The 23,100-nt window shown below is 40.8% G+C and overlaps 1 protein-coding gene across 1 annotated transcript in view; it reads left to right on the top strand.

The window, feature by feature from the left end:
• LOC104828056 (serine/threonine-protein kinase TNNI3K) overlaps nt 1-23,100 on the top strand; it is an 89,315-nt gene that overhangs the window by 43,450 nt on the left and 22,765 nt on the right. The window contains exons 18-21 of the mRNA XM_010561495.1: nt 12,097-12,149; nt 13,578-13,630; nt 14,828-14,960; nt 16,634-16,743. Coding sequence (XP_010559797.1) covers nt 12,097-12,149; nt 13,578-13,630; nt 14,828-14,960; nt 16,634-16,743 — 349 coding nt within the window. The remainder of the gene's footprint in view (nt 1-12,096; nt 12,150-13,577; nt 13,631-14,827; nt 14,961-16,633; nt 16,744-23,100) is intronic.

Below are 23,100 nucleotides of genomic sequence, written 5' to 3'. Positions count from 1 at the left end.
GATAGAGTACTGCCTGCCTCTGCCTTTGTAGTGGTTGTTTTAAAATCACAAATTCAGAAAGGCATATGTCCCACCAAAACCAGTGTGCTTCAGCCTCTGTCATCTGAGGAAATCAGTTCTCAGACTGTCTTCAGGTCCTTTGTAAGACCCACCTTCATCCCTTGCACCCTGCCACACCTGGGGAACCCTCTGGCCAAGCAGCCTGATCTGGCCTCGCCAGTGTCTTCTCCCCAGTATGTGAGACAGCCCTGTGTCTCCCCACCCAACGAAGGGAGGGTTGGGGGTGCCGGGTTTCAGAGCAGGGGAAGGCACAGCTGAGGAAAGCATCCCTTGTATGTACCTTTGACTTCAGGTCCCTGCTCCGTGGCACTGATAGGGCAGCACCAGGCTTCTGTTCTCGGCTGCTCCTGGTGCCACCGGTTTTCCCCGGGGATCACCTGCACCTGGCTGGGGGCCCAGGAGGGAAGATGCTGCCTTGCGTCGCATCGAGATTTGAGAGAGCACCCCAGCTTCAGGACAGTGTGAATGGGAGTCCCAGCTGGGGCATCCTTCACGTTAGGAGGCTTTCTTTGGGGCGTTTCCTCTTAAAACAAAACCAAACACACAAAAAAACAACCATGAAGTACCTGCAACTTCATGTCAGCCACAGGCTCCTCTTCCTTTTGCTGTGTCTCCCTACATGAAAAGGGGTATCTAACCACCTGTTAAAACGCTGCCTTCCAGATTTGGTCACAGCCACATGTCCACCTGGAATAAAAACCAGTGAAGCAGTCAGAAAAGTAGAAGGGGATAAAGCAGAGCAATCCCATTCCCTACAGCCACATGAGGAAGAAGCAGCCTCTCTCTTTCTGGCTATTGTATGATCCCAGGATCAGACAGGGGAGCAAGCAGGAGGGAAAGGAAGAGAGGGAAGGTCAAGAGACAGTGTCCTGACCAGAGGAAAATATGACTGTTATGGATGGTAGGAAAGCAAAGAGCTGCTTTGGAAGTTCATCAGACATGCCTCCCCGCAGGTGTAGACAGGCATGACTTCTCTGTCTCTGCGTTGAGGTTGCTGGAAATGACAAATGTCCATGGCGCTGCTTCTGAGCTGAGCAGTTTGCTGACAGGGCAGAGCATGTTGAACACAGCATTGTACCGACGCACGCACAGCCCCAGCACCGGCCTGTCTCCCAAAGGGAAAATAACATCTGTCTGCATCTGCCTGGAGAGGTGCTGCTCAGGAGCAGACTGACTCACCAAGGGCTTTCCTCCATGGACCCTCTTGAGCCACCCTGCCAGGGTGTCCCCAATTCAGTCACATCCTCTGTCTCCAGTCCTGAATGCATCTGAGAAATCATCACTCAGCTCAGGCCTTATCTCAGCATTTTGAGAAATTACATTTATGTTTATGGTGCACCAGTCTTCTGGGTTTTATATTTCTATAAAGAGAAGAGAGAGCAGGGAATCATAGCAAGGGTTTTAAGTCAGGATGTGTTGTGTTAAACTCTTAAATCTGTATTTCTGCACCTGAACAAGCACCAGTTAGGAGAGGTGTTGAAAACCTCAGTTTGCAGGGAGCTCGGTGGGACTCCTGTCCATGAGTCAAAGGACAGGTGCTGGCTCATGATTTATTTAGCCTGCTTTCTCTGCTACACAGTCTGGTAACACGTGATTCAGAAACACTGCTCAGGGTTTGGAAGGGCAGCACAGAAAGGTTTTTAACTGTTTTGAAAGCCAGACTCTTTAATGTGAATGTTCTGCTCATGTATGTGCTTTTGCAGAAAAAAGTCAATATTACAAGAAAAGTAATTTGGACACTGATGAAATCAATAAGTACTATGGCTCACATCAGAAGTTTGTATAGGGTAATATACCCTGGAATCAATGTCCATTGCAGCATACAACCATTTATAAATTCGCGCTGATGTTGCAATGATCCACTGCGAGGTTAAGAATAAAGGATCTCAGAAGCTGTAAATAGAGTGAAGTGAATCAGATCACCTTTTAGTCTAACTAGTAGCTATCCTTACTTGAAAACTATTACCCTTTTTTTTTTGCAATTTACTGACCTCAAGCTATGGTTTCCCAAACCCTCATACCTTACAGTTCAGCTTCTTTTCTAAAAAACCTTCAATTGAGAGTGTCATGTTGAACAAGACATGAACCTGAAATAATTCTGAAGACTGGAAAACAAACTTAGATTCAAAATAGTCTGTTTCTACACAGCCAGGAATGAAAACACATAATTTTTCTCATATGGGGGTATTTTTCAAACACTGTGCTTAGTCTCTTGTTCATCCTGCTCTGCAAATAATAAAACCAAAAAGAATAGTTTTAGTCAACGCTCCGCTTAGGACTGTGAGACATTGTGTGAGTCAACAAACTCAGTCCTCTGCTGTTAGAACCAGCCATTTTAGACTCTGGTATGCATAATTTGGGCTGTAACTTTGGTTGACTAGTGCATACATTTCAGCTGGAACACCACTATGTATTCAAGACTTTAAGGAACAGATAACCTATCAATCTTTTCATAGCTTACCTTCACTTTAAAAGTTTCAAGTGCCCTAGATCTACCAACATCTATCAACTGGCATCTACACCTTCTCTTAGATTATCACAGGACTTTTATTCTCTTAATGTAAAGTAAGTCCCTTCCAAAACCACTGTGTACTCTCTCTTTAGACAAGCTTTGCTTTTTTTGTCCAGTGTAGGTGCTCACCTTAGTTTTCAGCCACTGTAAACCCTAATTCCAATTTGAAGTGACATAGTGGTGTGAGTATGGCTTATATTCCTAACTCCTTAGTAACCTCAATTTAGGTATATTAAATAAATGTTAGATGTTTGTGTTCAGCTTTCCAAATTATAAACAACTCTGTCAAACCTTGTGAACATGAGTCACACCAGGAGTCTTCCCAAGTGAAAGTCCTGTAATTCAGGTGGATGGCAATGTGAAAATACTGCAATCCTAAGAATGCAACTGTCTTTCTTTACGGTGCATAAGAAAACTGTGGTTATGGAATATCTCAAGCAGTAGTGCACAGACTGCACCAAGATTCTGTTACACTGGATGTGTCCTCTCTGTTCTGAGAAAGACCTCTGAAATCACTGGCCTGGCATTTCCAGCCTGCAGAACTGAGAGGGACGCTGGTTCTTTGTCATTGGTTAGCTACCTTCTGCAAAAGTGCTCGTATTTGCTACACTCGTGTAAAAAGAAGGGTCTGTCTATAGCTAGTTCTGACCATGAGTAGCTAAAATTCATTTGTATATGGGGAGGGAACACTTCAGTTCTGATAACTATGTGCCGTCAAATGTGTCAGCATTGTAGTAAAATGACACATCATTTTGTATACTTAATATAGTATGAAGAAGAAGAGAAGCAGGAAATAAGTGCATTCAAAAGGCATTTATACATTCACAGAAGCAAAAGCCCATATGTGTATAAATATGCATATAGGTGTTTACTCAGTGCTTGGGGAATTAATGAATTTCCTTAGCAAGTCCCTATGTAGTTTGTTGCATAAAGAGCTGCTTGCATGCTGAGCGATTAAAGAGAGGCCACTGGAAAGCTACAGTTAATAAAATCATGGAATAGTTAAGTTGGGAGGGACCTCCAAGATCATCTAGTCCAAAACCTTCCCCAAAGTTTGACTGACTTCAAAATGAAATGCCTATATGAAATCTAGTAATGGTATACAAAGCTGGCTTCAAACCTTATCTCATTTCACTTCATACAGTAAAACCAACTAGTAGATTAGACTGAGCCCCTTAAAAAACACAGAAGAGAAAACATTTTGGACTAGATTCAATTCTGGTCATTTTGATCGACAGAGCTTCAATCCTTTGCTTCTCTATCCCTCCGTAAAGAAGTACCACAGAAGGGGAAGGACTGCTGCCAACAGCTTTAATTTCAAGTTCCATAGCCCAGTCAAAAGCCATGAAACAGGGACTAGTATTAGGAGAAAGGTAGATTTTCAAGATTAAGGTTTTGAAGATTCACTAAGCCATTATTTGCAGTGTCACAGTACTTGTAAGACCAGTAGTGTCTCCTAAATGACCAGGGAACATGTCTGTCTTTGAGAGATGTAACCAAGAATGTTAAAGAACCTGATTTGATTTAATGCTCAGTGCCATTCACTGGGGATTAAAAGATTGTGAGAGGGGAAGAGGGATCTCTCCTGTTTTTTCTGTCTTTCTTATTCCTTTTTTGGTCCATTAAGGATTGGGCATATAAAAAATAAAATAAGATTTAAAAAAGGATATATACCTGATAAAGCCTCTTACTCCCAAATGGTTTAGTTCCACAACATATTGACAAGCACAAGAAACATACAAAACTATCTTAATTTGCAGTGCTATGTAAGATAACAGAGTTGGCAAAAAGAAAATATTACCTACTCCAACATCTCCCATGCTTTGTAACTGTTTCTCTCTTTCTCTATACTTTTGGCAAAGTAAATGTAACTTGAATTATCTCTCCCGGAATTAAGATGTGCATTTAAGCTAAAACAAGTGTTGCCAAAGGGTATAACTGATCCATATCAGAAAGACCCACAATGAAAGAAAATTCAGAGGTAATGTGTCATGCTTACAAATTGTGCATTGCACCCCCCTCTAGTGACCAGTCTGTGTACAAACCTTGGTAGGGCTGACTGGGAACTTTACATCTGAAGTATTTTCTAGCAGAGAAGTTATGTTTTTATTTTGTTTTCAGTAAGGCATCAAGTTCATGGAAATTCTCCCTGGGAATTACCAAAATTTTGCTTTTTACATGCAGTTGTTTGACAATTGAAGAATGTAGGCTCCTAGGATTTATCGTAATTTATAATGTGGTCCAGCTTAGAGGATAAATTCAGAATGCAACACTTCAGTCAAGTTATTTAGTTACTTACGGGGAAAAATGTCATTTTCTTGGCACAGCACATTATGAAATGTCTGCTCTCCATCTTAATTCAGGGCAAAATCAAAATTTGCAACCTTGAAAACTTCTGGAAATACCTGGGCTTATTTCCCAAACCGCTCTATTAAATGAGTCTATTTCCAAGACCTCTGAGGCTTAATTTTTCTTGGGACATTAACCCAGTCTCTGTTTGTATATTATCGATTTTCTGCAAATGCCTCCATCCCAGTGTCCTTTTGTTAATAAATCTAGCACTTATGCATATGCATCTTATGGATAAATCTGAGTGCATAGCAGAAAATCAGCAAGAAGTCCTTGAGCTCCTTGTCATTCTTACGCTGTTGTGTTCTTCTTAGGTAGTTGTGTTGAGATAATAGAGTTTGAGGAGATGGTACAGAATGTCTGCAGTATTTATAAAATAGGTGTAAGTAGAAGATTGCCCAAAAGACTGTGTGTGTATATTCTGCATGAGGTTTTTAGACTTTTCAACCATGGTCAGTTAGAGGAATTTTGTTTTGTAGATCATTGTGGTGACATGTCAGTTGCAGATTTATTACGCATTACAAATGTAATGCATGTGCTGGGCACATGCAAGCTAAAAGCCTTGCAGAGAGGGCTACATATAAGTAGTGTGGGTTATGCTGTAACAGTTCAGAAGATTATGCCAGTACAGTCAAACAGCCTTTTGGCTCCTTCAACATCAGAGCAAAGTAACTGTCTCACCAATGAGGAACACATCTTCTTCTTCCAAAACTCATGATCCGGTTCAGCCACAATTCTTACATCACAGCAAGAATTTGGAGGAGTTGAATGTCCTGTGTTACATGGGAGTTCAGATCAGATCAATGCTGTAGGTCATTGCAGATTTATTCCCTGTTGTCTTTTTCTAAAACCTCATCCAGTCTTGTTTTAAATTTCACATTGTAAATTGGCTTCTGTCATTCCTCTTGGTGAGTTTATTCTGGAGAAAAACCCTTACTGAGTAAATAACTAGTATTAGATAGTTGCATTTGGCTAATGAAAATCATCAATAATTCTGTGGTTCTGAAGTTCTATATTAGCGTTGATTATGCCAGCATCATGACCAACAGGTATATTTATGTATATCACAGGCAGGCCAGAAGAACAAATAAGAAGTGGTAGATTATTTTTTTTTTTAATTCTGTTCATATGGCTGGCCTTTGGCAAATCACAGCTCAGCCCAGATTTACATTTGCTACTGAGCTACAAACTGCTGAAAGAGAAATACCAATGTGGTAACTGTTTCTTAACACTTCCACCACCGAAAGAAGCTATCTGAAGCTTCCAAATAAAATTATGTGTTAGTTATTAAGTGCTACATCAAGCTGTTTTGCCAGAGATTTGGACTCTGGCAAACAAACCCCTCCAGGCTCATTTGGGAAAGCAGTGAATGGGCTGCAGTTTGCCCCTTACATCTCAGCTCAAAACCAAGCAGAAACATTGCCAACAATTACCCTGCCCTACTGCTGACCTTCAAAAGTCAAAATGCTCCCTAAGCTAATAGACATGCAGCCAAAGCAAGATGTGGCTGTGCTGAAAGACATGATCCTCGCTTCCAGATCTCATTAGTGGTCAGGTTTCTTGACTGGGGCAAGGCTGTAGAGGAGAGCGCAGGATGAGCAGTGGTGGGAACTGCATTGCTTGTTGAAACGAAGAGTAGGCAATGCAAAGATTATCAATACAAATACTCCCTCAGCTAAAAAAAAAAACGTAATTCCCACTTCGGCCAGTCACGTTTGCGTATTTTAGTGTTCCTCTTCTTGATTTTTCAGGAAATTAATGCTTAGCAAATTTTGTTTCACTGGTGAGTGCACATAAAAATCTATGGAATAATGGCAGAGGCTGCCCCTTCTGCAGTCTGCTCCACCAGTGAGCAGAGTTTGCTGCAGACCCAGCCAGACTCTCTAGACTTCTTTGCTAAGACCAGAGCAACACATATTAGTGTGCTTAGAGGTGCCCAGCTCTGTCCTCATGGATCAACCACCCTGGAAGCCAATGCATACACACTGATGAGCAGGCATAAGGAAGGCTGTGCTGTTGCAGCCTGTTGAATGCACTGTGAGAAATGGGTTCATGCTGCCTCCCTGTCCCGTCAGCCTGGGATCGTCTCCAGCAGTGAGGTACGGTGCTTGCAGGTGCAAGTGGCGCAGCTTCACACCACCCCTAATGAACTGAGTTAAACCCCATCTGTCCCCCCACCATCCTGAGACTCCTTCATTCAGGCAGGAACCCACCCAAACTCCGACCACGTGGAGCTGGGTGTGCGGGGACAGGTACTGGCAGCTGAGGACTTGTGTGTTCAGAGGAACCACTGCCTTCACCCAGGGTGCATTGAATCACAATGACTTTACCCGCATGTCTCACCACTTCAAGAGAAAGAAGCACCTGAAAGTACACAAGTCCTCAATGAAAGTACTGCAGAGCTGCTAAGCACTCCATTCTCATTTCTTGATTACTTTTCTTTATATATGTATCTATTTTTGCAATTGGCTTTCTTCGAGTTACGAAGGATAGAGTCTGCTTGTGAGCCAAATGCCTTTAAGCCACCTGGCTAGCTCTAGAACGACGACGGCAGCGCTCCAGCACAGCTGGAAGCTGCCTGGCCTGCCTCTTTGGGAGCCTGAAGGCAAAGGCAGAGTGGCCCCTGCTCGCCCACAGCAGCCCCAAGGCTGCGGCTGGGAAGAGAAGGGGCAATCGCACCTCTGCCGCTTGCTGCAAGGGGGTCGTGGCCGAGGGTGAGCCCTGCAGCTGGTCAGAGGCGTGTGAAGGTCCGTTTCTGTTCTTCCTGTGACAAGCGGTGCAGAACTGGGTCCGCTTTCTCCTGTAAATGTGATCTTCAAAAATGATGTAGCAAGGAGCAGAGTGCTGTCTGTTCTGTCACCTGGTTATAGAAAATCATCTGTGCATTTCTCACCCATTTGTCTTAGAAACAGTGAGAGATGAGGAATACTATAGAGATAAAGATGATATAAAAACCTGACTGTAATTAGACATTCACTTTGAAACTCTTCTGTAAATTTCAGTTACCAATTGCTGCTTACTTAAGAAATGAAATCTCATTTCTATTTTTTTCAGTTTGGGGTTTTTTTCTTAATGAAATTGCAAAATGATAACTAAGAGCTGAGGCAGAGCGGGAAAGGTTAAGTTTAATTTGTGAGAAACTGATGTTGTGTGCTTAATTTAATGGCTATTTATTTACTCTCAATCTATGAGGTATGGCAGAGACAAGAGATTACAGCTATTTGGGTTCTTGGCAATATCCTTTTAGTAACTACTAAGGAATGAGATCTCTCTGAACAAGAGTTTTACTGTATACCTTTTGGAGGGAAGTAAGTTCCAGCTGCCCTATACCGCTTAATCTTTTCCTGTACAACATTCATCAGGGAGACAGAACCAAGAGCTTGGAAGTCACTTGTTTAAGTATCTGTAGGACACTGATAGCTTCAGGGAGGATACAGTGTCTTCTTCTTTTAGGGTTAGACACCATCATTATCAAATGAAAAGAAAATCAAATTCTTAGAGAACAGAGAGTTCAGCAGTGCCTGGACAAGCAGAGAATCCAAAGTGTCCCCAGTGTACACAATGGACTGTACATATGGGCATCTTTACAACACTGTTTCTAACTTGAATGCAGTCTGCAGCGGCTCAGAAACTCTGCTCTTAAATGTGGATAAAATTCAGCCCAACTGTGGTTTTCCTTTTTTGATGGAGCTGATGTTTTTGCTACACATGCTGGCACACTCGGTTCCTCCAAAGCCCTTCCTCTCAACAGGGGTCTCAACCTCAGAAATCCAGAGTGCCTTTCTGTAGGCAATGGCCATCCAACTGCCCAGTGATGCTGGAGAAGTGAGGTTCTTGAGCCATGAGTTTCAATCAAGATGCAATAATTGCGGTGACTTTAGAGAAGCCCTTGTTTTAAGCTCTATATATTACTCTGAGGAAGAAATTCTTCCCTCCTCATCAAAAACATAAGTTGGGTACTCATTGTAAATGCCAGCCACCCTGGAGAACAGCTCATATATCCGCTTCCCCACTGCATGGGTTGGAATAGTGCCACAGCTCTGTATGCTGACATTCTCCAACTGTCGATTTACATATAGACAGAGACCCATTGATCCGGGGACTGGTTCCAAGTCCCCTGACATATTAATTGAATGGAAGTCTCCCTGGAAATGCCAAATACATAGGAATAGGGTCTGCCCACCATAAGTTCCTACACAGCCAGAATTTCTTCTTATTTCCATTCTGCTGAAGAAGTTAAGTTTATAGAGACTCACCCTCAATATTTTATTTTCTATCAGCACATATTGCTTCAGACATTGACTTCCAAGTCAACAGAAGGCATTTCCAAATGCTAGCCCCATGTGAAAGATTCCTGAGCTAGTCGGAGGTGAGCTGATACAGCTGTACCAAACACATACCCATACTCCTGCATGAGAATACCAATCCTGAGCAAAAACATTGAATCATAGAGTCATAGAATCATTTAGGTTGGAAAAGACCTTTAAGACCATCGAGTCCAACTGTCAACCCAACACCACTATGCCCACTAAACCACATCCTGAAATTGTTATGTTGTCGTGGTGGTCTGCCCAGAAGACTTATCCCTGCCCCTGAGGAGGGCTAATTAGTTCAGGTTGAGCATCCCTCCAGAGCAGATATTCTGCTTGCAAGGCTGGGAACTTCGGTCTTGTTCACTTACATTTGATCTTCTCTAAATCTCCAGAATTCAGGAGTTGACACTTTCCTCACTTGTATCATTTAGTCTTTTATCTGTTCAGCCCAAGTCCAAGAATAAAGTGCCCCCAAATGAGAATTGTTTTCCAAATGTAATGTTACTTTTTTCTCTTATTTGAAGCTATCAAGGTGAAAATGTGTAATAAATGCCCATTTGGTTCTTATCTAATCTGAATATCTTCCTTTTCATAGTTTCAGTGTTAGAAATATTCTAGTTTAGTTTGGTTTGGTTTGGTTTGGTTTGCAGCTCTCCTGCCTACCTGCTCACAAGATGACACTTCTATAAAATGAATGATAAATATTTACAGTCTTATGTCAAAATCTTTTTGTAGTTGTTTTGTTCATACTTGGAAGCTTATTTTTTTAAATCCTCTAGTTAGTAGAAAGGATGCATACGCAGGGTTAGATTTTCTCCCAGACATTATCCATATCCCTCACTGTCTTTGAATAAATAATATGTAAATAAAGTGAAATAATATGTAAATAAAGCTGAATTTTCTTCACATTACCTTCAATACATGGGTTTAAACCACCACACAAATCTCATAATTCACCTCTTTGGTTCTAGTAGTTTTAGGACAAATCCAGTAGATTAAGCCTCCAAATATCTCTGCTGACAATCTAAGGTAAAGTTCTGGTTATCCAATCCTTTACATTCACTAAGGCCTGCAGTTAGTATGGTTTCAAAGATTTCACAGAAATCAAAACACTTTGATAGGTGTCAGTAGAAGTAATTATTTTTGATAAATGATTTCTCTGATCTCTAGATGTCCTGACAGAGATTGCCCCATACATGTGCTGACCAAACAAGAATTTTCCTGCATTTATTCCTTTCTTCCTAACTCCAGAAACCACCTGGGGCAAAAATGAAGACTTTATATTGAAATAAAAACCTGACATATATGTCCAACATGACTATCACATTTTCCTGGCGTTTCTTGCTGCCTGCAGTTCAGTTAGAAGACATGAACATGAGCCTCACCCTGGCTGCAGTACACCTGAGATCCAGGGCATTTTCCATGGTGCACAGGTAGTTCCAGCTGTAGCACCTGGAGTTTGGGTGAGCAGAGGCAGGGAACAGACACAGGTTACCTCTGCAGCCCTCGCACGGTAACTCCAACATTTCGCGGAAGCGCTGGGCTGCACAGCATTCTTGTCTGTGAAATCCTGCTTGGTTAAACCACAGCTTCAGCCACAGTCCTGAGCAGTGTGGGCTCCACTCTCTGCAGCACACCAGCCATCGCCCCAAATCCTTCCTTGCTACCGTTCATAGGTGCAACCACCAGTCTCCAGGGATGCTATTTCCATGGTACGGACCAGTTTGCCTAGGGAGCTTTGGAAGGAGATGCCGCCAAGAGGTTCCACTACCACAGTCAAAACGCACTGTAATTTTTGCAAGAGTAATTTTTAAGGATAAATGCAAAATGTGGTTCTTTTGATGTCCAATAATGAACAAGACTTTATGCTTGCAATTATGCCCATCACACAATGACAAGGAATATGCATTTCATGGACAACAAGGTAAATCACTAAGTGGTCCTGACTTATTAAGCAGACAGACATCTGGCACTTTACCTGAGACTCAGTTCAGGTCCAAAGTAACTTAGCATACATCATCAGTTGTACTCTGCTAGCTCTCAGAGATGTTATAAAAGGGACACTGTAGAACTGGGACACAAATGGAGGGCAGGACTTAAATCTTACATCTAGCAACTGACAAATCTCCCTTAGTGCGAACAGAGAGAAGCTTTCATCCTAGATGCTGACATAAGCTACAGGATGAATGATGTGTCTTCTTTTCATAAACAAATGGAGATATTTTAAGAAATAAAGTACCTTTGTCTCATGAAAGTAACATTTGCATTATTAAGTGTGGTTATTACATTGAGTAGGACTTACCATTGTGTTATCTTTTTTTTTCCCCCCAGCTTAATGGATTTCTTATGGCTTCTAGTGATCTATTCCATATGGACTCTTCAGATCTGTTCCTTCCCTTCTATACATTGGCATAAGTTAGGAATTACCACTATGAATTTACACTTATCTAAGCCTTAAAACAGAAAAGAATCAATCCATGTAATTTTATTTAAAAGCCATCACTGTGTTGATATTCAAGTATCATCTTTTTCACTTCATCACTGAGATCCAGTGCACATATTGAATAAAGCTGTTATACTTGATCTATAACTAATTACAGAAATTGTTTTGCTCTAGTATTGATTAGAAACTGACATTCTCATTTATGAAGCTATTGGGTTTGCCTTCTCAGAGCTAATGTGTACTTTATAATAATAAATATGAGATGTAGCTAAAAGTGGTTTATCTATAGACATTTATCTACTTAAGCAGGTGATTTGAACTCCTCAAGAATTTAGCTATGAACCAAAAACTGTAAAATTTTTACCATCTTTAAGACACTATTAAACAATTACCTATAATAATTTGGTTTTTTTCCCCAGTCACAATATTCTCCTGTATGAGGATGGTCATGCAGTTGTTGCTGATTTTGGAGGTAAGGAGTTTTTATTAAACATTTATAAATTAACCTCAAATTCTCTAAAACTAAACATGTGCTGACTAAGAAAATGCTGAGGAGGTTGCTCTTCATTTTTTTATTATGAGAGGACACAAAAGGCTTTTAGGGATGAAAATACCCCTATTTTTTGTCTCATCTAAGTTAGCAGGTGCTGTGGAGTACCCCACTGTTTACCTGAGTAGGAAGCCCAGATGATAGCGAGATGGATGCATCTCAGTTTGAGTAAGTTCTAGCAGTAGGTTAGAGGAAGAAGTTGAGTGAGAAATGCCTGTAATAGAAGATGTGCCCTCCTCTTTCGTGGCAAGTGGTTAGGATCTGAGGATGGTGTTCTTGTGCAAGTCTGCCTGTTGGCAGCAAAGCCCCATGGCAATACGAGAGGTTTCTTTCATTTTAGTTAAAAGAGCAGAATGTAGTTCATTATTTCAGTTATGGACCTTAGTAACTTTGTGTCCAAAATTAGACTAGGCTATATTTTCTGAATCTGGATTTTGTGCATTCTCTTGGTGTTTATCAGTCAGGCTCCATGGGAGTACATTCTTCTTGGTGCAAGGGTGGAGTTTAGGGAGCTTGGTTTGATCTAATGCCTTAGGAACCACTTGACTTAAGACATGGCCATTGTTACTGTGCAATATCACCACAGATGTGATCAGCAGAGAAGCATGAATGTCAGCTTAACACAGGAGGAGGATGGTGGCAGGATGACCATATCTGTGAGGGACCCAGTGCTGACCCACACCTGCTGTTATCCAGCCTGCTGAAGCAAGAAAATAGCAGAAGGCTTGGACCACTTGGGAGTAGCTGCTTGTCTGGGGCATTGCTGACAATACCCTTAGTCATACAGATGCATGCTTAAGTGTACTTTTCTGATATGTCAAAGGCGTCTTAAGTCCTGCTTGGGGACTTATTTATGTATCGCAAAATGTAGCATATACCACCTCCACTATATTCGTGCAAGATCTTGTTATTTTTAGGTGGGCTGCTTTTCTGACATTAAATAAGACTGACAGGCTTCTGTGGCATTGCATTTTAATGCAGGGCTCAGCGACTGTTCGTTGTAAATCTAGATACAGTTATATTAACCAGTACAAATAACCATGAGGTCACAAATTCTGAGCTGGATCCTCAGCTGCTGTAAACTGCTATTAATGTCGATGGAGCTTTGTAGATTTATGCCAGCGCTGAATTTGGTATGCAGGTCTCAGAAGCCTCATTGTCTGTACACATCCTTGTTGAAAAACAGCTATCGCAGTTCTCCTGGACTCTCAAAACCCCAGAGTTATTAAAAAAAACAAAAAAACCCCCAACAAAACCAAAATACTTTTTACCAAGACTTTTGCATAATAAGGTGGATGTCTGTATTGGGTTGACAGTAATTTGTTGTTGTTGTTGTTCTGTGTGTTTCAGAATCTAGATTTTTGCAATCCGTGGATGAAGACAATATGACAAAACAACCTGGGGTTTGTTTCTTGTTTTGTTCCATATAACTAGCATAAAACATACAGGCAAAGTCAGTTTAGGAGAAAACTACATTAGAAATATTTTTCTTGGGAAAGATGAACTGGTATAGTATTTTATCTCTCTTAATGTTTCTTTGTGTTTTTTTTTCTTTAAGCCTCTTTAATAGCAGAGATGAGTGAATATATAGTATCTGCAACAGAGAATAATGCTTTCTAGGCTTGTCTCTGGAACTCTGTTGCCCCCCCCAAATCCTTAGTAAAGTGTCAATTTTTTAATCCGCTCTTCCCCACTCACATACACACATTGCTGGCAGGTGGTTCCTATTTCAAATAGGGAATTAGTTATTTGACACTGATTTTTCTTTCAGAGTTCTTTTCTCCATTACAAGCCTATTGCTCAGAGAGAGTCAGCTTTACAAGACAGTATTGTTGTCTTCTTAAGCGCACACAGGTGCATTCTGTGTGTCACTCCATGGTCATGAAAGTTTGCATCATCATAATGACTAATTGTGGAATAGGATGGGTGGTGCTAAAGCCAGGGTTTGGCAATCATCTTTTTAACAAATCGTAATACACACTCACTCTGTGAGGAGTGAGCACTGCTGCTGCAGACCTAGATCCTGCCAGGGTTTGATGATGTCTCACTGAGAAGGGCTGTCTTGTAAAGAACATGGATTAAGTTACTGAAGTGCAAGGAATCTGCAAAAACACCTGAACTCATCACTCCAGTGAGAGGCTAGTTGTTTGTGAAGCAGCTTCAGAAATGGGCTTCTGCAGAAAGCAGTGAGATCCCAAGAGAGAGGACACCAACCCAATGCAGTTGTAGTCAGTTTTTTCCATCTATCAGCTGGAGTAATAATTAATTGGTATTACATGGTATGCTCAGACCTTATGATGTGGTCTCCAGACTTTGAGGCTGGGTGTTCTGCTTTTGTTTTAGCACCACTCTCATGTTTAAAGCCTGATCAGTCTGGCTTTACGGGGTTGAGACAGCTACCATACTAATGCTGTTACATATAACATGCAATAATATGCTGCCTAGATTTTGCAAGCTAGGTGAAAGTTTTTCCTGGCAAATTTACCAGTTATTTTATGGAGCAATGAAGGCAAGGAAAACAAACATACAAATACAGGAAAAGATGCATATATGAGAAAGTAAACACTATTAATGTATTATTGATGTTTCCTGACACGCAGAACCTACGCTGGATGGCCCCTGAGGTGTTCACCCAGTGTACAAGGTACACCATAAAAGCCGATGTTTTCAGCTATGCTTTGTGCCTCTGGGAGCTGTTAACGGGTGAAATTCCATTTGCTCACCTGAAACCAGGTAAGATGCTCAAGGAATTAACATTTCAATTTCTCTGAACTAGAGAAGTAGCTACACTGTATAATATTAACCAATATTTTACTGAAGTTTGTTATTAAGTGCTAAGATTTTGCATTCAGTGAAAAGCATAGAACTATCCCACTATAATCCCATACCTTATTCACTACAGATCTACATAACATAAAATTCTTTATCCAGTTCTAGGATTATGAACAAGTCACCCTGACTGTAGGCCTTTTGACTCTCACATTGGTGTTGGGATTGGTAAAGCCATTCCTTGATAAATCTCCACCTTGAGTGTATTCTCGTGTAGCTTAAGAAAGCACTGGCAAACAGTGGTGGGGTAGCAACAGCAAATCAACATTTCCAGGACTACACTTGGCACTCCCTGAGATTTTGACCCCTTGATGTCTGCCAGGAATTGTTAGAGGTTGAGAGTGCCGCAGGATGTGGTAAGAGCCAGTATGGGTAATGAGGGAGGTTTTGGACCCCCCATGCCTTCACCACCACCCACTGCAGTCTGTCCTCCCATGGTCGGAGGTGGATCAGTGGCCATGCTGTTGTGCAGAAACTTGGTAGAAAAAAAATGGACCGTTTTTCATTGCTATCTTAATCTGATTTGCATTTGCCCTCTTTTCATAATGTCTGCTAGGCAAAACATAAATCCGGTAGTATCCGAGTCATGCCTTCAAAACCTTGTTACATTGGAATCAAAATTAGGCAAACTGTGTTTGCCCCTCCTGTCTACATATAGTTACAATATCACAGGATTTATCTGATATTAACATTCTGAAACATCATTATGCAGACAAAAGCTGCAATGAAGATAGACAATGGCTGAAATTAATCTATTCTTATGATGAATACTCTGATGAGAATGGGATATGGTTAAAAAAAATCAGACCATTCTTGTTACAATCTCATGGTTGCAGTCTTACAGTTCCCTGCATGTCCCATATACTCTGATCACATCATTTTAAAGTGTCAGGCAAACAAAGGATTTTACTTAGGTTTTGATATGAGTTCAAAAAACATTTGTTTTGACTTGAAAAAATGTTGCTCAAAAGGAATGAGAGGGATTAACCATGTATTTGGATTCACTAAATGTGTAAACCCAATTAGGAAAAGATTTTGGCAATTTTGTCTCAGTCAGTGGTGGCTTGCACTTATAAAAAGGCACTCACTAGATTTTTACTAAAGAAACACTTAGAATTAATTTTTGTTTTCGACTGTAACAGAACAAGCCATGGGTTATTTTAAGACATCTGAGTCTGTTACCAATTTATCTGCAACTGGAGTATACTTGTCACCCTGTCTTAATAATGACGATAATAAATTTTTTAAGAAGTGAGTTGAAGGTTAACTCATTTTTTCCTCCAAGGGCCTTTTTTTTTTTTTTTCCCCTAGGGTTTAAGCTAAATTAGGTTGTCTTCACCCATGCTCAGTCTTAACAGCAATGTGTTTCCATTCAGGGTTATGGACTGCCTTAGCTATCTTTACAAACTGTATGGACTGGAAAGCCTCTTCAAGCTACAAGTCTTTATCTACAGGTTTAATGGTTTGGCATTTCTGTACCTGCTGGGATGTATTTCAGTAGGAAATAGGTTGTGTTTTCCTGGGAACATGTGTGTCTCCTGGGTGCTAATGGGTTTCTGTGGGCTGTTTGCTTGCAGCGGCAGCGGCAGCGGACATGGCGTACCACCACATCCGCCCACCCATCGGGTACTCCATCCCCAAGCCCATCTCCACCCTGCTGATGAGAGGCTGGAACGCCTGTCCCGAGGTGAGTGTCCCCACCTTGCGCAGCCGGGAAGGCAGCAGGAAAACAGGTATTTCTGCTCTGGCCAACCATCTGTCTAACTTCACACGGCTTCCCAAAAGCCCCAGTTTCCGAGGCAAGTGCCATTGCAGAAAGCCCTGAGAGAGATAATGGTATATGTCAAGAAATATAGAAGAGTTGGTCAGTTGGGGAGGAAAGTAAGTTAATGTTTAGCCATTCAATGGAACTTTAATTATGTAACTTTGATGATGACTTGAGTTATTATTGAGTGAGTAGAAAAATACTTGCTGCTCTCAGAGTTTTGTAGGTATTTTCTACAAAATCTTGATTTTTTTCCACGTGAAAAATAAAATCTGTACCATCCCAAAGAGGAGCCAAGTTACCCTGGAAGTATATAAACTTCTGACTAATTTTATACCATGTCCTGAGGCTATTCCCTGATACACTAATAGGATACAAGCACAGGAGGTGTGTAGAAGACAGAATGACCTGAAGACAAACTGAAGTTCTCTCCCTGGCATTTTTGGCATATTGCTGTTCTGGAAACAGTTGGGGATAGGATCCTGTTTCTGAGAGAAACAGGGATCAATCTGGGGCCTCCTTCTTCATGGCAGCTGCTACTGGTTCATAATACCCAAAACTTCTCACTGTTTTTTGAGATTTTTTCCTAAGATGCTGTAAGATAAACTCTGCATACTGATCTTGTGTATTTGTGTTTCATGAAAAACTATTTTTATATATTTACTTATCACTGTGTTTCTTGCTTTTAAAACAATGTATTTTTCTCCTCTCAAACATAGAGTAGATAAGACCAGTGAGGACACATTGCCTAGTCCAAGAGACTAGTCCTCATAAGGTGATCTTTTAGTGATCAATTTTCAGACCCACAGGTTTGGAAGTTAAGGAAATAAAGAGTTAAGAATATTTTGGATCTGCTCAGAACTCCTTCTGTGCTAAAATTTAGTTTCCAAGCAGCAGCTCTAGCAAACTGTTTGGAGAGCATGCAGTGACTGGTTATGGGATGGCCACCCAGGGATCTTAAAAGCAGTCTACCAGGCTGTGAATGGAAGGGCACCTTTCCTGGAGAGGTTCAAACATCAGTCCCTACCACCAGGAACTTAGCAGGTACCTGAACTTTCCAAGGGAAAGCAGGCCAGAAATCTTAGCGAGTGATGTGAGTTTAAGGTAGAATTTAATAGATGGAGGTATAAAAAAAGATTTTGTACTTTCCATCAAGCAAACAGTAATAAGCAAAGCACAGAAATTATTTTAAGAGCTTCAATGTGTACATTATAGAGAGCAGACAAGGTTTTGAGAGCTGTAAATGTAAATTTCTACATTAAATTAAATTCATGCTATTTGTTCCAGGTCATAAACACCACTGACTGCTCTGGTCAGTGAACTTTTCCTGGTTTAGCTTCCTCTCGCTTGTATTCTATGTTGTTCTGTTTGGCTCTGGCACAACCAGGTGTGGTTCCTGTCTGATTCTTCCCATTACAAAAACCACTATTCAGTTAATTGAGTAAAATTACTTGAGCAGAATTACCTTTGATTTTTTCCAATACTTTAATCAAACACTATTTTATCTTTTTGGACTTGTTGAAATTTCCCACCACAATGATGCTAATAACTTTCAGGAAAGCTGGGGCAGTTTGGCTGTAGATTTGAAGAAAGAAAAAGAGCACTGTCAGGATGGGTTTTTTCCCTCAGTTTCTTTTGCCTCCAAAGGTGATGCATTAGCATACTCCACAGTTGGTGGGTACAATAGGGCTTTTGTAGTTGAGTTCTCAGCTTCGTTTTTTCTGCAAGGAATTAAAGGCACCTCATTTTCTGCCTCAAAACTACTGTCTCCTAATTCTGGTAACAAAGCTTCTTCATGTTCTTCCAGTGGCATTTCAGCTTCTTCGTGTTCGTTGTTGTCTTGATAAAGTTGATTGTTTTTAAAGTCTTGTAAATCCTGCGTGTCTTCTGTATGCACAGCACTGTTAATTTGAAGACTGGTATCACTGCCCAGTAATATATTTCCATTTTCTGTAGGACTGAGGATACTGGCTGTACTAGGTGTTACTTGGTACTATAGTGTTGGTATGTTTCGCTCTTCACATTATCCAAAATTTGTGGCATATTTTCTGTTTTAGTATCTGAGATTATTTATATGTCTGAAAAATAATGTTTTCAACTTCAATTCATTTTCATTAAGTGGCATTGTATTACCTCTTTTCTCTAGTTTTCTTCCACCTTCTCCAGTGTTATCAGTCCTGTTCAGGTTGTCTGCAATATCAATTTCTTCTTTTTACTTCTAGTTAACTGGCAGTTAACTAGAATACTCAAGTATAAACTTGGTGACTCTAACAGGGAACAGTATTCATTTGTGTTGAAATTGTACCACTCTTGGCAGAAACCTGGGCCACAGCAGCTGAATTACAAGGTTTGGAAGGGGCAGGCCTCCTTGTGTATGTTTTCATGTGCTTCCTAAATCCTTGACATTTCTACTATAGTTACATATTTGCTTAGAATTTTGCATTCCTGGTATTGTACTGTATTTTCAAAAACTAGTCCTCACTCTCTACCCAATTCAATGCTAGGATTTTTTCTTCTGAGCTCTTTCCCACTGCTGTCTCATTAGTGAGACCTGAAGAAGAATTGGCGTGTCTTTCCTTTTTTAAATGTCTCTGCAGATGTAGTCCTGTGGCCTCCATCACATCACCTTCATTTCCCTCTGTGGGAAATAAATTCTGCAATTCAGGATTGAAATTAGGAAGGAGACTTCTATCACTCTCAGGGGATGAGGACAGAGGTAAGGTGGTTTTGTTCTTTAGGACTTCTGCCTTCGGACCCTTCTTCCTTTTTATGTTGGAAATATTGTGGGAAGGATGATAAACATCCATTACTGAGACACTGCAGACTTCTGACAATTTTCTTGCGTCTAACACTATTCCTTATAATAACTGCACTTCCTGTGGTTTTGCTCCCAGGTGATGGCTGCTTGTCACAACATGCAGAGCAAGACTTTTGGAGTAAATTTCTTTTTCTTCATGAGTATGTGTCCTTATTAGTGATTGCACAAGATATTGCTTTATTTTTCCTTCTGCTTTCATCACTTGTATTTTCAAAGCCACTGACAGTTTCCTTGGGATTTCATTCAGCAATGCCTTGCGCTGGTGACTGATTTTCTATTCCAGCTGTTCACTACAGGACAGTCCACCTGGTTGGATTCTAATATTGGATGCAAATTAAATTTTATAGTCAACAAGTCATGTCCCCTTATTTTCATTTTACTTTTCCATTTGGCTTCATCTTCTCTCACCCAGTTTTGATTTCCAAGAAGATCCTGAATGGAGACTGTTTACCTTTCCTATTTATTGTTTCTGAACTCCTGTGTCTTCTAGTTTCATAAGCAATCATTTTGGTTTTGATGCCAATGTTTTGCGGTCATTTTTCCTGTGATCCTGTCTCATAGGAGCCAGTTGTAACACCCATCCCCTTTGCTAGCTTAGCCACATAAAAGCTACCAATTTTTTGCATTCATCCTCTCTTGACTCCAACTGGTCAGAGTAGCTCTTTGTCATTAAGTGTTATTCTGTTATTCTGTTACTGATTTTTGTTCTTCTCTTTCTCCACCTTTATGGTTTTTTTCCTCTAGAATAATTCTGGAACTTATCATGGTTCCTGTGTTTGCAGGTAAGACTGTTTCCTAGTAGCGAAGAAACATTTTTGTCTTTTTCTGGCAGTCCACATTGATTGCCACATTGTGATCTGCAAACTGGTAACGTTTTTTGCACACCATGTTCCTTTGATTCCATTGCACCAGAGATACTGGTGGTGGCTTGCAATGAAATGCTTTTGCATTTTTTTGCAAAAAAACTACTTTTTGCAGTTTTAAGCTGTCTTCTGGTATTGAAGGAGACTGCCATGGTTTAATTGTTAAACACTTTTGAAGTATCTCCTTTGCAAGGATTTCACATATTCTGCTAAATGTGTCATTCCCAATGTCTGCTCAACAATAAAATGGAATTTAGGACAAGGAGTATCATCATCATTATTATTATTTTTATTATTAAACCAATTAAATAGCTGTTTGGGATGCTTATCCAGGTAGTGCAAAAAAGCCTTTCTAGTTGCAGCATAACACCAACCTTTTAGCTAAAATCGTAACCCATGAAGGATAAGATGTTATCACCTTAGAGCACTGTGGCGACAACACTCTCATGTTATGGCCACATTTTATAATGCCCAATAAAGTTAACTGATTGAATTTTAAAGCCGTTCCTGCAATACAGAGGCATCAACATCACCAGAGGCCAGGACTGGGGGTGAGGTGGGTACAGGAATGCAGCATTTTAATCCCATTGCTGCCCAATGCGTAGAGGACTGCATAAGGATGCATCATGATTCTGTTGGCTCATAATGGCTCTCACTATGACTGTGAGAATATTAGGTGTTCTCCAACAGTCCTGGACAAAGGTACTACATAGGGAAACCTATGAAGATTCAAGCTCATGAGAAAGCTTTGGCTAAATCTTTGCTTTATGTAGTTATTTAAATCAAACAATAAAGCTTGATCCATGAGATGGACTGAATGGGGGACAGATAAATTACATCAGAGCAGGTCTGTTCTATCTTCCATATAGCTCCCTTGGAATCTGTATTTGGGGGTTTTGAGGGGGTTGGGTTGTGGTTTTTTTCTCTGTAACTTTTTCCTACTTGCATCAGCCGCAGTCTTGAGGTGATGGATTGGACCAGCCTGGTATGGTCATTGGAAAGAAAGGGAATGACATCAAGGGCAACATTTTCAGAAAGGGCTGTGTCTCACCATAAAACAAAAAAAGATCTGGGAGCATAATCTGATTGAAAGGACTTGGACTCATAAGCACCAGATTTGTAAAAGACTTCTAGTCTGCAGCTGGATGGAGCAAGGCATTTATATTCTTTTTTTAAAAATCTCATTGTAAATGTTACACAGGTTTTTGACAAGATACTGCTGCATAAGTGCTTTTGGAAGCACAGCTCTCGTGGCAGGTGAGTGGCCACTGGTGACTCAGGCAGGACATAGCGCTGGGCACATTTCCCCTCTTCCTCTGCCGATGTAGCTCCAGGAGGGAGGGACGCCCTGTCCTGCTCCTCTGGCCCGCACACAGACTGGAGTGCCAAGAGGAAAGAGCTGCTGCTGGTGGTGGTGGTGCTGAGGAAGTCGTGGTCATAGGCTGGATGCTGTTGTGCTGCTCTGTGAAACCAGCACGGATAACCTGGAAGTGCTGAAGGATGGCAGGTGACAGTCAGATTGATACGGCACTCTGAAAAAGTGTGCAATGCAGTGAAAAGACTGCAAGAACAGTCTGTCTAGCTCTCTTCTTTTTATGTGGTGGCAAGATACAAACTTTTAAGAACAGTTTAACATTGGTACGATTTTCTTGAGAAGGGAACTTTCAGGGGGGATTTGCTCAGAGAAGGCAGAGCCTGTCTGGGGAGCAGGAGAGAACTAAGGAGCAACGCAGGAAGAGAGATGTAGAATGGAAGAAAGTCTCGCCTCCGAGATGGTGATGCAAACCAGATTTCTCTAGCAGAAATTGTTTTCACTAACATAAAACCTTGATTTTTAAACTGCCTTCAAATTCAAAGTAATGTCATTCAGTGTATTACCTGGGTTCCTTTTAAAAACACTTAAAAAAAAATTTTGCGTCTCCAGCAGAAGTTTCCCATCTACTCCATCATCCCCGTTACAAAACCAGGGCACGTTTCTTGCTTTCACTCTTAAGAAGGTAGAGGATCCACTTCATGATCCTTTCCACAGAGAGTATTGAAGAATGCTGTGATAGTATTGTATTATTCTAAGATAACCCCTCTAGTGTTAAAGTTCTTCAAATGCCACTATCCTCAATGGCATACTGTTACTTGGGAGTACTGTGCATGTGTGAGTAGTTTGAGACTGTGAGGGTTTTTTTAGAGATAACTTTGCTGATGATTAAAAGTATCCATCAGCTTTCTGAAGGATAGAATAGGAAAATCTTGAGTTTTGTACTGTTCCTCTGCTTTTCAGTCAAACAAAATATACTACTTTCCTGTCCCTACCTCATATTAGTCCAATATTATCTTCTATAGGTTTTACTTTTAACCTGACTGCAAGGTTAGGAAACCATGACAATCTCCTACTTGGACCTGGTCATCACTACTGTGGTTTTTTTTATAGCCATGTGTACCAGCATACAGGAGGTATAATGTGTCCCTGAATTTTGCTTATGGCCACTGATTTACTCAGCTATGTTCTCATTAAATGCATGACAATGGAAGACCAAACTCTGTTTTTCCTTCTGGATTTTGAATTTCATTCTGATTCTCACCTTACAGTCCTCTCTATTCCCT

This window comes from Haliaeetus leucocephalus, unplaced genomic scaffold, assembly GCF_000737465.1.
Source record: "Haliaeetus leucocephalus isolate CR32 unplaced genomic scaffold, Haliaeetus_leucocephalus-4.0 Scaffold147, whole genome shotgun sequence".
Taxonomy (NCBI): domain Eukaryota; kingdom Metazoa; phylum Chordata; class Aves; order Accipitriformes; family Accipitridae; genus Haliaeetus; species Haliaeetus leucocephalus.
Note: the sequence above shows the minus strand (reverse complement) of the source record. Positions and strands in the feature narration are given on the sequence as shown.